The sequence below is a fragment of the Prinia subflava genome, chromosome 1 (genome assembly GCF_021018805.1).
Source record: "Prinia subflava isolate CZ2003 ecotype Zambia chromosome 1, Cam_Psub_1.2, whole genome shotgun sequence".
Lineage (NCBI taxonomy): Eukaryota > Metazoa > Chordata > Aves > Passeriformes > Cisticolidae > Prinia > Prinia subflava.
Window position 1 is genome coordinate 99109466 of NC_086247.1, and position 16447 is coordinate 99125912.

At 40.1% G+C, this 16447-nt stretch overlaps 1 protein-coding gene across 3 annotated transcripts in view; it reads left to right on the forward strand.

Annotated features, from left to right (window-relative positions):
* Positions 1-562: 562 nt before the first annotated feature.
* Positions 563-16447, forward strand: part of LRRFIP2 (LRR binding FLII interacting protein 2) — a 58585-nt gene continuing 42700 nt past the window's right edge. The window contains exons 1-2 of one of the 3 annotated variants that reach the window (XM_063405050.1): positions 563-1157; positions 10593-10697. In XM_063405050.1, coding sequence (XP_063261120.1) covers positions 10608-10697 — 90 coding nt within the window. In that variant the 5' untranslated portion in view covers positions 563-1157; positions 10593-10607. The remainder of the gene's footprint in view (positions 1158-10592; positions 10698-16447) is intronic. The other 2 variants (XM_063405030.1, XM_063405040.1) reach the window with 2 other exon arrangements.

Sequence of the window (16447 nt, forward strand, 5' to 3'; positions counted from 1 at the left end):
TTGGTGCCACGTGGAAGCGGTGGGAGCTGGGCACACAGACGAGCACGGCGGCTCCCGCGGGCCCGGCCGCGGCTGATGCGGGCGAGTCGTGCTGCTGCTCTTCAGCGGCGGCCGCGGTCTCCCGGAGCTCTCGCACGGCCCTTCCCCGGGGAAGGCCGATCAATAAAAACAAACCTTAGCTAAACCCGGGAATGAAGCACAAAGCAGGCGGTGTCAGACCTACCTCTACCCACCACAGCACTGAATCAGCCGGCCTGCCCAATGATAAGGGGTGGGGCGAGGCGGAGAGCGTACACTGCAGTACGACACACTATAGAGAATGACCCGACCCTCCCTTCGCTGCCTGCTGAGGAAAGGAGAAGCGGGGCGAGAGGAGGGCGCTGCTCACCCATGCCGGTCCAGCAGCCCACCAGCCCCTGAGGAGGCGGCCAGGTCCCTGGCAGCGCAGCCGTGCGGAGGCGGGCGCGCCACCACCCCCACCGCCGCTCACCGCGGTGCCGGCAGCCGTGCCCGCTCTGCGCACGCGGCCATACCGCCCTCTCGCCCTCCTCGGCGGCGCCTGCGCGCTTTGCCCCGTGGCCTGCGCGGGGCCCGGGCAAGTGTGGCGGCTGTCGGTGCCAGCGTGGGTTACGGTGTCCCTCCTGCGCTTCGGCTGTCGGGCGCTCGCTCTTCCTCCTTCTGCTCAGCGCCGGCTCTTTCTTCCTTCGGCAGGGCCCTGCAGGCGGTTTGAAATTTACCGCAGTCTCTCTCGTGTTCTCGATGTGGCCGTAAGCGCCCGGCGCTGAAGGGGAGGAGGCAAGAGCGCGGGGCGGGGAAGAAGAGGGCGGCCTGGAGCGGAGCAACTTGTCTGGCTACAGCTCCGGTTTCCCCAACCCCTCACAGGGAACGGGTGGGAGGGGACGGTGGAGAGGGTTAAGTGAGGTTGCAGTTTCCTTGCTGCGGCCCGTGGACAGTCCCCGTCTGGCGGGCACTGTGGTTGCCTTGGCTTTTACCACTGTTCCCCTATCTGTGGGCGTGGGGAGTGAGGGAAGGAAGGAGCCTGAAGTGATTCCGGGATCCACGAACCCCTCACGCCCCTGGAAGCGGTGGAGGGAAGAGTGAAACAATTCCCCCCTCCCTCCTGAGGCGTCCCGGTGCTGCGGCAGGCTGGCCCGCAGGTAAGGCTCCCTGGGGCCCAGGCAGGGTAAGGACGAGGGCCGGGAGGAGAAAGGGTGTCATGGACACAAAACTCGGGCGACGAAGCGGGGCGGGAACCCGGTTCTTCAGGTTTGGGGGAGCGGCTCAGCCGGAACTCGTTGGTCAGGTCAGGAGGAGAAGCTTAGGGCGGCGGTGTGCGGCCCCTTCCGTGTGGCCGCGGTCGGACTTGGTGCCGGCAGACGAGGGGAAGCCGAGCCCGGCCTGGCCCGAGCCAGTGGCGGGCTGCTGTTGCTCTCCAGGCGCGAGCCCTCCTCCTGACCCGCAGGAAGCTGCTGTGCGCCCCTCGGGGGCTGAGTGGAAACGGTGGAATGAGGGAAAAAGGAAGATGTGCTAAAATCACAGCTGTGTGTATTTCGGTGTCTTTCTCTCTCCTACTTCCTCGAAGCACGCTGTTCCGTGCTCCTACTACTTCCCGTGCTCCTGTCCTACTTCCCACAGCTTCGCTGTTCCCGGAGCAGTAGGGCGTGCCCCCTCTGCAGCGAGCTGCGTTGGGAGTCAGTCACTCTTGCTGATGCTTAGTCGTTTGGGGTTTTTTAATTTATTTTGGAGCACACTGTTTTATTTTTAGTATACCCTGTTGCTATAATTGTAAAGACGTTGTTGAGGGTGATAAGAGAGATGAGCACATTCATGAGTTTGGAAGAAGCCCAAAACCAGCTCCGGCCTGTGATCTGCTCCACGTGTTTTAACTGATTTTCAGCTTGAATCCTAGCATGACTCTTTGAAGGGCATGGTTATGTATTTCACTGATAATAAAAATATTTTGTAGATGAAGTAGTGCTGTGTTGACTTTATATGATGTACTCAGTGATTTTCTCATTTTAGAGAGACCTACAGGCATTTTTTTTGCTTGAAATGAGGAAGGTCTAGGATCAATTTTCTCCCTTTAAAGTATCATTATTAGGGTGAAACATCTTTGGAGACGGGGTGCGGGAGGTTTGTTACAAAGTGTTTAATAAATCAGTGTTTGTCTGAGCTCTTTAAACGTTCATTATGTCTTGATTGTGAAGTGATGTAATTGAATGTTTAATTGTGGCCCAGAAGCAGTTACCCTCTTAATATACATTTGCTTCCTTGGTTAATGTAATTGCTTAGAGATGATGTAAGAATAGATAAAAGTGCTTTAGCAGTACAAAACAGTTTGATGTCCATGACATTATTTTGCTGCTGTTTCCTGTTACTTGTGTTTGGAGGTATTTAGCTTACTGAAGTCAGTCTTACCTGAGCTGAATTCTTGGCTGTAACTGGAAACTTACAATGCAAGACGGTTGCGTGAAATATGTCAGGTGTAGCTTGTTGACCTAAACACTAAATTGACTCCAGAAGAGCTTTTTTTAAGTCTCATTCTCTCGGAAGATGGAATAGTACTTTAATACATGTGAACTTTCAGAAAGTGCTGTTTAGACTCTATGTAGTGGGGATCTGTAGAGCTTATTAAGGTCTAGATTTTCACATATCACACAAGTTGGCATATGCATATACCAAAAAAATGTAGATCAGTATCATATATAATTGAATAGCTCTGGTACATAATGTAAGCAGAGGATTAGAAATAATAGATTTGCTACTGTTGTTGTTTGTAAGATACTAATGTAAAGGTGTGTGATGATAGTGAGTTAGTGCAGTCCAGTGGCATTACAAAAATTACTAGCATTGCTTTCTGAGAAAGTATTTCAATTTTGTTACCTTAATATCTGGAAACTAGGCAACGTGTAATTATAGGTAAGGGACAGTTTGTGTTTATGCATTACATGCTCTGCAAAATAGTTTATGTAAGTAACACTGTCTGCTTGTGAAGGTGATGCTAAAGTTCACATTTCCTTGAGCTAAGCTAATAGTGTTAGATCTGCTTTAAGGGAAGAGATGAAGGGGAATTTACCAAAGAAAGGGCAGGTGTACATAAGTGTTTCTAAGCCTGCCAACTTCACTACCACAGCAGAGAGCTAGTCAGCAGGAATGATGTCAGCTGATAGTTTCCTCCAACTGCTGTTTCTTCGAAGGGGTACCCAGGACCATTTGTTTCCCTTGCTGCATTAGCTTTTCTTCATTGTACTGTAACTGTGGCATGAGTAGGAAAGAGTGTAGGAGTGTATAGAATTGGTGAGGGAAAAAGTATTTTAAATAGTTGCAGCTTGTTACAGAATGTGGGTTGTTCCCATGGGGCTTTCCATTTCATTAAAAAAGTGGAGCCTCAATATAGCAGCAGTATTTGGTTTTTTAATGAGCAATGAATCATTCCTTTGCAAAATAACAGAAAGGATACTAATTTGGAAAAAGCTGACAGTATAAAAATGATGGTTGTTTCATTTTAGAATAAACACTTCTGGAAGATCCTCGTATTATTTTTTTAAAATTATGCATTTTCATAATTTTTATAGTCCTCATTTTAATACTGGCTTCCCTGCATTTTTTAAAGTTCCATTTGAATTCTTAGTTTATTCCTGGATGTTCAGCATTTATAGTAGCACTGATTCTAGAAGAGCCAATCTGTGTTACGCTGCTTCTCTGAAAGTTATGTATGCTTTATATATGCCCCAAGAGATCCTCTGGTGAGACACCATTATAAGAGCTTTCCAGATGCTGCGTGTAACTGATGAAAATATCGTGTATGTAGTGTATGTACTTTGTGCACTAATGGTATTGCCATCCAGTTGCAGCTGTTGGCAACTGACTGGCAGAGAACTCATACTTCATAAAACAGGTTGTCACCACTTGAAATTGCAAGATATTGTTTTGGAGTTTTGGTAATTTGTGAAGACTGGTGAAGGTCACCAAAGATAGCTTGGTAGGTCTGGAGGTGTCTCATAGTTCTACAAGGCTGTAGAATGCCTTTAGTACCTTGACTGTCTTGCAGTGCTTTATGTGTGCCAATGCTAGCCAGGCACTGTTACACCTTATGGATTCATCAGGCACTTGCAGACTCTTGCAAGATGTATAATGGCTTTTTGATTGTCTTAACTGGAGACTTTCTGTTGGCGTCTAACTTGGTAACACTAACAAACTGAGGGATTTCAACTCCCTCTAAGGGACTGTAATTCTATCGCTAAATACTGTGAACTCATACGAAATTGTATTTCTCAGATTTTAAAACAGCAAGTAAACTGCAGATATACTGCATTAGGGGGGTGGATTGTACAGTTGTCTAAAGAGTAAGTTTTTTCCCTGAAAGAGCTAACATAAGCTTGCCCACTCAGAGCAGAAACTTAATGCTAACAGTTTTTGAAGTGGGCCATGATTAGAGATGCACAGCTTCTTAAAACAGAAACACTGTTCATCAGCTGGAATAACTTTGCCTCCAATATAGTGGTAAGCACTATAATCTTTTGGCAGATTGTAATTATATGCTTTTCTCAATCTTTGCATTTTCCCTTTAATGTTAGGCTGTTTCACTCATAGTAGCAGCTCTTTTTTGGCAATTGTTCTTGTTTCAGTTAATATTCTGAACAAGGTTATTCCGAATGAAAATTCCAAACGAGTCCTTAAAATTATTGCATTTAAACTCAGTCTATTTCTTTTTTAGTGCATTAAAACCCTATCTATTCCTCTCTCATCCTACATGCCCCTTTTTTGGGTCATGGTCACCCTGTGATCATGCAACCCTTTTTTTTGCATGGGTGGTTTTGGACCTATAAGCAAACATATTAATTGCAAAGAGAGTACCTTTGTGTAGGGTCTTTCTTCAGAGGAAGACTCTTGTATCTGTCTTGCATAATTTAAAATTTTTCTATGTCTATTTGCTTTGTCTCCTTTGCAATTTGCTTGGACAAAGCACTGAAGATAAAGCAAAGAAGATTGTGGTTTCCAGTATGATTATGCTCTTTCTCAATTATGAATGCAACTGTTGCAGTACTAATACTTTTGCATTCAGATTCCGTTTCTAAAAGGCATCGGTTCTAGAGCAGTGCTCTTCTGCTCTGTTGTTGAATCAATTATACAGAGATTGTGTCTACACAGGTGAATTTTACTGATCTTATATTGGTGCTTGAAAGAGAAAAGGGGAGTTTTGGTCTGTTATATATAGCCTGTGCACACTAGGGTGTCTGGATTCTAGGTATGTAATGCCAACTATGCTGGCATACACCCAGGCGTTTAGAACAGGTGGTGCCATTGAAGGTGGTGAGGGATAGGCCATGAACTTGTAGTGTAGTTAATTTTTTTACTCTAAGACAAATAAGACTTTTTTCTAGGAAGCAAAAAAGAAACAAGGAGAATCTTTAGTCAGAAAGTAGTATGAGTGAGACTTAGACAGCAAAGACTTGTGGAAGAGATAAAACGTATATGTGCCTGAAGTAAAGATAAATGAGAGGGCATTTGAAGGATTTCATCACAGGTATTCTGGTTTGTTTGGAGACTTCAGACACTTCAGTGTTTTGGAATGAAATGCAACAGGATTTCACTTCATCAGTTGTGTAACACAATGTGTAACCATGCCTGTAGAATTAGGTATGTAATAGACGTGACTCAGGAATTTTGAACTGTAAATGCAGCAGATATTATAGTATTCTTTCCTTTTGTATTAATCTTTCTAAACCATGAAAGACAAACTTTTCTTTGATTGTGTTTTGGTGTTCTCTTTAGTTATTTTTTATGAAAATTCTGATGTGACAGCATGTATTGAATTCTTTATCCCAAGCGGCAGCAAAATTCTTTATCCTATGCAGCAGAATAACTTTTTGTGTAATCAAAAAGTTATTGAAGTGGAACATCTCCAAAGTATTTCTGCATGCCTGTGAAGTATTGGTATCTTATCTTTTCCTGAGAAGTACCATGGTGATATTTATAGTATTAGACTAATTAGCATATTAGCAATATGTCTAGGTTTCTGTAATACCAAACTTTATAAAAAGAAATTTAATACTCTGACATACATCAGCTTAATTAAAAGTTAAATGGAATGGAAGAAATTGTGACAAGACCCTTGAAGAAATATTAAAACATCTAATTAAAGAAAGCTTATATTGAGGTTTACTTTCAAAGTTGAGAACAATAAGTATTTTCTTTTAGGAAGGAAACTGTGTATTTTCTTTTAGGAAGATTCTTTGGAGGTCATCCTTTGCCTGAAGTATTGTCAATTAGAAAAGGTTTTTCAGAGCTTTGTCTAGTTAAGTTTTTACCATCTTCAGGTAAAAACTTTCACATCCTCTCTAGACTGGTGTTTGACTATTCTGTTCTTCAACTCCAGGGTCCCCTGTTTGCACATGGTTTCTGCTGGACATGTGGGCGCTCTAGATTTGTGTGTACCTGTGCTGTTCTCTAGTGTTATGAACGAATTCCCAGTGGGTTTGAGGGTTCAAAAAAAGCTGCCTGTGTTTGCTGCTGTGGCCCTGGGAGGAGGGCAGGGCTGTGGCTCTAGAACACCAGCCGCTGGGCAGCCATGGCCACGCTGTGCGGCCCTGATGGGCGCAGCCGCTGCTGGCAGGAGCCATGGCCGAGCTCTGGGCAGAGTGGATGGGGGGGAGCACTGAACCCCCCAGCGTTTCCCAGTCGGGAGGGATTGTGCCATCCCTGTCCTAGCGAGACAACTGCACCATCCCCCAGAGGAAAACGCGGAGCATTTAGCATTAGCATATTAAAAGAGTTTCTGAGTACTCAAAATGCAACCCCCTCCTCCCAATTTGTGCCGTCACCCAGCCTTTTAGAAAAATGGGGGTTTTTCTCCTTTGCAGAAAAACCCCATAGCTGGGTTGATGCTGCTGTTCCTAAAAAGCCGCTGACCCCCTCCCGACTAGGCTAGAGGTACCCCCACACCCCAGCAAGTTTGAGGACGAAAGGAAGCAGCCCTGTGGCATTCTCCTACCTCATTAAAATGTGGAAAGGAGCAGCCCCTGTCTAAATGGCCCTGTCATTGTTCACTGTAACTACCTTTTCAGCAGGGATATCCTCTGCTGTGACCAGGACAAATGCATATGCATTTGTATATGCAAATAAAACCGACCCTGTGAATCCTGGGAGAGTCTTTTTGAGGAACTGCACCCCAAGATGAAAAACTAGATGCATCAGAGGAGAATTAGAGGGTGCCCTGGCCAAGGAAGGAGAGGACGCACCCTCTGGCCTGGTTTGAAGACTCACCATGACCTATGAGGAGTCTGAATGGAATGGGAACTGGCCAGCTTAAGTGGCAGAGACAGACAATGGGAAACTCTTGAGGTTTTTTCTTGAGGGTAAAGAGCTGACTCTGCACTCCAGTGACAGACTCCCACTGCTCTGCCTTCTGATGGTTGACCAGAGAGAGCTTCTAGCTGTTCCTGTGGAGACAAGGACTCGCCATCTACTGCGGGCAGCTGAGTGAAGATCCACAGTAGTACCTGCTCCTTCAGATCACCACAGCAGCATGAAAAACTCCGGCTGGACTCTGCAGTCCTGCTGATGACTTTAATAAAGAGCTGATCACTTTAATAAAGAGCTGAATATTAATAAAGGCATATGCCCTGTTCTTTTCACTAATATGTGTTGTGCTATGTCCTAGTGCATGTGCCAGTAACAGCATGCCTAACAAGCTCACATTCACACACCTAAGTTTACTGACCCTCCCTGTACTGACCACCTGCCAGCTGGAGTGCAGGATCTTGCCTCCAGTAGGAGAGATGCTCTATTGGTCTAGGACAGATATCATGCAATCAGTGGGGTGACTTCTTGCAGCATCAAACTGGGATTTGACTGATGCTGTTATCCCTCCAAAGTCACTGCTACTGTCACTGTATAGATTTTCAATTTGATTTTGGTTTTATTTTCATGAGGACTCCTTTATTTCAAACAAGTGCTTCTGTCTAGTTTCCTAGTTTCTGTTTAATGTAACTGACAATCCTCTTGCTCTTCAACATGACCAGTTTTGGGCCTGTACCCTGTCAGAATTTTTCTTATTTGATTCACACACACGAAGATTCCCATCTTCACATTTGTTATTATCCAGACCATTCTGCAAGGGTGGGGCTTGGCACACACCCACCACTCTCACCTGTGTCACTAAACAGTGGCCCTACAGTTTACTTATTTGTTCTTGTTTCCAATGTCCTTAGAGTAGCCTTTCTCTTTGTCCTTATCAGCCTTTGCTACTTTTGGCTTCAGCTGAGCTTCAGCTTTAATTCCTCCTTGAAGGCAAAAGGCAACATGTCTGTATAGCTTCTGGGTGATCTGTCCTGTTCCTGCTTGTGTTTGGTCTCCGTCAGGAGTTCTGTGCTCCTAGGTGAGAAGCATGGCAGATGGTTGGCAGGAATGCCACACTTGCCTTCATCCACAGTGACTGAGATGAAGTGTGTTTTCCTCATTTAAAGCATCAGCATCTAATTTTTATGAAATTACTACTCTATAAAATAGTGCTTCCTGTAAACTGAACATAACTATACTAAAATTAGCTATATTTTAGCTATAACCCGTTACATTCTCTAAATCAGTCTGCCAGATAAGAGCATTTAACTTAGTTAACAATCCAAAGTTTGTCTATTAGAAATTGTATGTTGTATAAAGGATGTCAACAAATGCAGTTCAAGTCTGTGGTATGTGCAGTTATTCTGCAGTTTTTACTTATGTGGTAAATACTTTTTAAATAAATATGGCCTTTAATATGTCAATTAAAATAATTTCATGCTTAGTGACTTTTAGTAGATAGATTTGACTTCTGTTCTTATATGAACCTGTTTATTGTGATTTTTCTTGTGCTAGTGTATAATGTTGTTAAAGCCTTCTGTAATAGGGGTAATACTGTGTTCATGTAACTTCTAGTTCGGGCCCTTCTGCTTTTAATATTTGAAGTCAGACAATAAGAATTACTGCAAAAAGGTGCAGATTTTTTGAGACATTCAGAATGTGGACAGGAACCTGTAGCCCTGAGATTAAACTTTTGCCACAGAGATCTCCAAACTGTTTGTGCATATATTTATTTAAATTTGCCTGAGTACTAGACATAAGTTTACTTACTTGTTTTTAAGACTAAAAATACAGATCTCACCAAATGGATTAGCAGTGACAATACTGAGCAGATGAAGAATAGTAAAATACCTGTAAATTTTGAAGCAGAGTAAAGAAATCTTGCTTGTAAGGAAAAGAAAGGAGTAGTGGTATAAAATTATTAAGGGAAGGGTGTTGAAAAGGTGTAGAAGCTAAAATATAAGAGAAAAAAAAAAAAGTCCTGTGATGCATCTTGTGTTCTTTGAGTGCCAGAAAATACCCCAATATAGTTTGGCTTTGTGATTGCTGTGTATAAGTAATAAAGAAAAATCTCTGCTTGTACAAAAATACCCATTATTTTGGGTTTTTTGGGTTTTTTTCCTCCTTCCCCAAACTATAATCAATTACTGAACCTTTCTAGTTAGAATCAGTACGAAAGTTAGTTGTTGTACCAGTTCAGTTTGAAAAGGATAGGCAATACTAGTTACCTTTTAGATCTCTTCTTCTTGATAGAAATTATTATAAGTAAGGTGTTTTCTCACACCCTGTGTAGGATACTTACCTTGTCAAATAGCTGGACTAGCACCAAATTCTAGGCTGACATTTGGGAGGACCTGGATGTCTGGAAGTAGGATTGCTTTAGAATGTTTGAAAAAAACTATTATAGTTGTGGTTTTGAGATTTTTTTTTTTTTTTTTTTTTTTTTTTTTTTTTTTTTTTTTTTGTGTAACATTTTTCTGATTGTGGCCATATGGGCTGTGTTTTGTTTTGTTGGTCCTTTTCATATGCTTACAATTTATAAGAGGTTTCTGGAGGAAAAGTAAGAGGGTATCTTATGGGTTCTGAGTATATGATGGTAGTATGTTTCTCTCTTCATTTCCCAACTTGAGAATCTTGTAGGCAAAGTAGTCAGGAATTTTTTGCATAAAATTGTCTTTATTTCTGCTATAGTAAGAATTTTGCTTTAGAAGACAGCAGCTCAGTTGCAACTGCATGAGAACAGCTGCATTAAAATGTAAAGAAGCCACATCTACCTACTTGGATGCTTAGTAAAGTTTACTGAGTCTTTTCTGTTTTGAGGAGAACTCTAATGATCATGTAAATTTAATTCTTGAACATTTTGTTGTCTATAGGGTTTTTTTCACATCCATAACTTAAAAGGATATCTCTTTTTAGGAGTTACATAAATTGACAACAGAGGTATCCTTTTTGAGCCAGGAGAAGTTTACAGTTGTGCCTGACTTTGAAGCTGTAGGTAAACTGGTGGGTTCTGTTCAGTAGAAAAATTCTATATGTGGACCTTGAAGGGTGCAGTGGTGTTTTGTAAAGCTGCCACAAGCTTTTGTGATAATGTTTTACCATTGCATGCTAATTACATGTAGATTTCTTGAGTATTATGTAGCTAAAGATTGGAAAACTTTGGACATTTTGGAGTTGAGGTTGGTTGATTGTGTTTAGCTTCAGATCTTAATTAAAACTGAGCTTTGTCCTGTCGGTGTTTTCAAATACAGATTCAGAGAATAAAGATGGGAACTCCTGGATCAGGACGGAAGAGAACTCCAGTGAGAGACAGGTTTTCTGCCGAAGATGAAGCTCTAAGCAACATTGCCAGAGAGGTTTGCTAATTTTAAAGTATCTTGATTTCAGAAGTAGGGATGAAAGTAATCTCATTATCCAGGAAGAGTTAATTTTTTAAAGATGTGCATAAAAAAGTGTAATTAGCAAAAAAAAAGGACAATTAATATAAGGTAAGAGAATGATCAAAAATCACATTACCTGAAATGTCAACATAGTGAGATATTATCTGTATGACTAGTGTAACTTCACAGATTTACACTTAAGCCTAGCAACTATTTCTACAGATACTTACATGCTTAAAGATAAATAAAAAATCCAGGTGCTATCTCAAGTGTAAAACTAAAAAACATACACATTTATCCTATTACAGTGTGTAGTATTCCTAGGATGCTAAGTATAGTGTATTAGTATTGAATGTGTAGTAGTCAATATGAAAATATATTTGTAATAGAATCTATTTCAAATGTGAGAAGTTACATTTCTTTCCAAATAAGCCTAATATGTACACTGTACCAGGAATTTCACCACCTAAAAAAAAGAGGGCTGGAGATAAGCAGCAAAAAGTGCAATTAACAAGAAGTTGATACAAAAGGGAATTTTGTCCCACCGGATATAGGCAGTTGGAGTTTAAAGTCTTAGAGATGTCTGTTTGGACCAGAGTTTTTCTAGGTGGAAATGCTGTGACTAGGGAACAAAAGTCTTAATACTGGTTGTATACCAGTGGATCTGGGTTCTTTGGGGCTACATTATCTACAAAGCTGCTTGCCCTAGTTGACATAAATGAATGCAAAATGCAGATTCTAGTTGGCTTTGTAATGTAAATAGTTGTCTGTTTATGTGTGTAAGACAAAACAGGTAGGTAGGTGATAGGTGCCTGAAGAGAAAGCTTCTTTAGGTGTATTCAAGTGTATCTATCATAGACTGTAGGTAAAAGATATGCTGTACCAGTTAAAGAAAAATTTTGATTGGTAACTTTTCAGCAAGTCATGTTCACAGTCACATTATAGTTCAAATGGAACGTCTCTGTCAGTCAAGTTTTCTGCGGGACTCTAGATCATGGATGATCTCACTCATCAAGTTCCATCTCTCATTTTTGGGGGAAAACAGTGAATAAAAAAAAGAAAGACTATGACCTTAAATTTCCTTGAGTATACATATGTTTTTATAACATCAGCTTGTCATTTAACCTAGAAAAGGATCTCAATAGCAAGATGTAATACATACTATCCTACTTAAAATTACTGTTGGGCTTTGTTCTCTTACCTCCCATCTTTTTAGAACATATTACTTACTAGAATAGAATTGAGTCCTGTAATCCACGTATCTTCTGTGCAAAATCTTCCTGAAAGTGTTCTAGGTATTAAGAGATGGTAAACAGTGTATGTGCAAAAGGAATCAAAAGGCTGCACTTTGGATGATCTGTGTGGTGAAACTGCATGAAAGTGCTCTGGGATTCAGATCAGTCACAAAATGGCACTAGGAAGTTTTGTAATTTGTAAAACAAAGAACGCTAGTGAAGTGACTGTAATGTAGTCTATGACATTTCAGGATGGTTTTTCTCTAAAAGTTCAAATTTCAGAAAGTGCTATTCTTATTCTTTGTTACCACTTTTAATTGGACAAAATTGTGATTTCCTTGTTCTATGGCATGTGTCAAAAAAAGGTATCTTCATTTTAGTACCAGTAAACATTGCTTTATAGGAAATTAGGTTTAAAGAATTCTTTGGTGCTTATCCACTAAGTTCATTTCCATGTAGTCATTTTTCTGCACTGGTTGAATCTGATGTAATTTCATATGAAAATATTTAATGAAAGATAAGGACACTATTGTAGGATCTGACGTACCTGGTCAGACTGCTTCCTCTGATATTTCTTCAATTTTTTCCATCTTTCCTCTGCATCAGAAAACTTTTTTCTTCTGTTGGCTGTCGCATCTGCTTTATTTCTTACACTTCTGTTATGCAGAGAGCTCTTCCAGATCTTTTCCTTGGTGTGGGACTATGCATTAAGACAAGCATTTTTACAATGTCTCTGTGTTGCTAATATGCTAAAACATGCTAAATTGTCTAAAACATCAACAAATATGCTAAGACATCAACACTGGAGTGATTTTCGCCTCATTCCAAGAACTTTTGATTTACTAAACCTCTTTCTTAGGGACCTGCTTTTTATACTATGAAGTATTATTTTTCCTGGCATTGAACTTCCTTGCTCACTGGAACTGAGGAAGAGTAAAGGTGGTGTATATATCCAGGGACAGGGATCTATCTGTGCATCCTTTCCTGGAAGCAATACTCTCCCTGTTTCACAGTGTCTGAAGTGAGATTACTTGCAGTTGATCAGTTTGGCAGTCTTGCCTCAGTACAAAAGGTTATCCTACGTTTTTCAAAAGCTACAAGAGCAAGTGTAGATAAATTGCCCATGTCTTCCCTGCAAGGAAATAAAGGAACTGTGGGTGTAAAAGCACCCAGCTACATTAAAATGGAGTAGTGGTGAGTGTATTCTAGTTATAGCAAGGTTAATTAGAATTTTTTTTTAAAAAGGTAAGTGGACTTAAATGTCTTGAAAATACAGAGTTCATTTTTCTGACCTTTTGGTTCTTTCTCTAGCTTTTGTAACAGATTCTGAAACTGTTAGCTTTCTCAGATTGACAAAGAATAAATCACTTGGTGTAGAAGACAGTTTCATGTATGTTGTGCAAAGTTCGAGCTTCCCAGTGTACAGGTAATGATTGTCTAGTGTAACTTCAGGCTCCTGGCAACATTATATTTTCATTTGTTAAACAAAAAGGTTTCCCACATAACTAGATAAATGAAAATACAGGTGCATATTCACAAGGTTATATTCACAGGCTACATTGAATACAGCTGATACGATCTCAAGATGTTTTCCCTGTGTGTTTGTAGTGGGGATTCTCTGCTTATTAAATGCTTTTGTGGACAGAATATCTTTGGCTGAGTTGTGCATCACTGCTTCACTTGTCTTTGTAGTTTGCAGATAAATTCTTCATTTTAAATATTTAGCAGTAACCTGTCATCACCATCTTTTAGGATTGCATGAGACTTCTTTCTCCAAAACCAGTCTGATTATGTGAGAACAGGGATTTCAGTCACTTCTCTCTGTGGTTCATGCTCAGATACCATGAATACATGGCAGACGGTGAGAAGAGTCTGACACGTGTCATCTCACTATCCTCAACCTGCTTAACAGGAGTTTGAAGGCACAATCAGGATTTACCATTCATAACTGTTTTTTGGGTGTTACCATCAGCAGCACATCCATTCTTCAGGGCTGTGTAACTAGATGACAGATGCTTGTTGTGGACAAGCAACATTGCAACAGTGTTCACTGGATTTCTACATTGTAGAATGTTGTCTCTGTGTTTTGGTTTGGTGCGGTTTTTTTCAGAAACTGTTCTCATGACTATTTTCACTATATAGCAAGAACATGGAAAACTCTTAAGGTGTTTTCTCATGGGAGAGAATAAAGATTAATTTTTATTTAAAATTCACTTTGTAATTGCTCAACTTTGAGTAGAGTTTAGTTGTTCTTACTTTGATAAAGATATAATATTACTGAATTGCCATGATAGAAAAAGCAGAGTTGAATATTTTTAAATGTTTGAGAGCTATATCATGAATTCAGTAACAGTTAACGGTCTTTGTCATATGGGTCTATTTAAAGTTTAGTACATGTTTTTCTCTTCATGTAAGTTCAGCTTCTGTTAAGAAAACAAGCAAGGCCCCAAAGAATTCTATCGTCATGGATACTGTCTTTGTAGATGCTAGATGATTTTTTATTTTGTTTTAGTAGGAGGTTACTAAATATTTTTCAATTGGCTATTTCTACCTTAGTATTAATTTAAAATCTTGTTTGCTTTTGTTTTTAATACTGATTAAGGATATTTTATAGGCTATAAGATATTTTAGAGATTTTATAATATGTATATGAATCTGTACAATACATGGAAAAAGAATGAGACATCAGAAATGAAGACTCTTAAACCTTTAAGTCATATTAAAATGTAAGATTTTGTTGTTTGTAGGCAACTGGGTCAGAGACATCAGAAGTAATTGGAGAAGAGAGGTTTCTGGGGAGCCATAAGAAATTCTTTTGGCACATAAATGATGGTGTTGGCTTGATTTCATGAGACAATATGGAGATAAGGGCAAAAAGCATGGAAATGAGAATACAGAAGAATTGTGCAGCAGAAGGAGTCACAGAATGGTTTGGATTGAAAGGGACCTTACAGATCATCTAATTCCAAACCCCCTGCCATGGGCACAGAATCCTTTGTTTTCTTAATGAGAAAAGATGAAATTAAGTTGCTATACGTAGTTATCTATTAAGAATTGCGGTGAACATTTTTAAAATGCTGATGTGTAGCCAGAGCTGGCGGGGTGTCCTAGTGCCGTTCCGGGCACCCGTGGCACACTGGGAGCAGCGGGTCCCACAGCGGGGGCAGTCGGTGCCCTCACCGCTGCCATCTGGTGGAAGAAGTGAAGTGCTCCTTATCCGGGCCTCCTGCATTGGAAACTGCAGGACTGCATATCCCTTGGCAGAGAGAGAAACGAGTTCTATGCTATATGTATACATCAGCCCATGATGACAAAATAACTTTACTTTTTTCACAGGTGAATAACATTTTAAGATAGCCTATTTTAACCTTATGAAGCCTTTATGCTGAATCTGAGTAATTAAAGACTCACCTTGTCCAGAGTATAAAAATTAAAAATAAAATACTATTGCTTTCTAGTAAATTCCTCCTTGCAGGCAAAGGAAGGAAAAAGATGTCTATCTGCACTGTGGAGATAGATGTTATACTTATCCTTGCTCAACATGGAAGGAAGCCTCTACCGTATCAATTCTGTATTAACATACTACTTACCTGGGAAAAACAGGGTTGTTAGTATGAAGGGACTAAGAAAAATACATCAGAAAAGAGAAAATCCAGACTCAATCTTTACAAAGGCGTTCAGGTTAAAGTCTCATCTTCCTTCTTTTCTTCTTTCTTCCCAGAAATATCTTTGATTTAACTGAAGAACTACATGTTATCCTTGAAAGTTGAGATTAAAGTTTTCAAAATATTTTGGTAGAATATGTATTTAAAAACAAAGATGAAAAAATTGAAGTGGAGGTGGCTCTCTAAATAACTATAAATAGCTTATAATAATTGGTTTTTAGGTGAAAGTCAGGAAACTGACTGTGTCACTTCCTGGAAGGAGAACATTGTCTTGCTACTTCTATATTTACTAAACATATAGAGTAAAATAAACCAATCAAGGTGAATACTGCTGTAAGGTATTGCTTAACTGCTTGAAAACAGTCAGGATAACAATCTTCTAGAATGAAATGCTTTTTACGCAAGAACAAGGAAACACTACTCTTTTTTGTTGTTGTTGTTGTTCATGTAAAGGTTTTTGGTATCTATTTTGAAATGAGGAATTCCAGAACTCAGTGGTGAACAGATTGCTTTGTTTTGTTACTTAGGCCAGAGCTAATACCCAAAGAAATACAGGATTAGTTTTAAAACACAAATTTGTCCTAGAGTAGAAGGTAAATATGAATAGTATGAGTGTGTTCACGTACAAAAGACAATTTGGAGATTTAGATGTAAATTAAGTTTATTAATTAGTCTTGTTTTTCTTACCCAAGCAAAATTACAAGGTCCTCTTCTTTGTTTTCCTGCCCAATTTCTTTAGTTACAAAGATCTCCTCTGTAGTCTATATATGTCCTTTTTTGATCAATTTTCTAAATAAATTCTGTGCTGAATTATTGTATGATTACC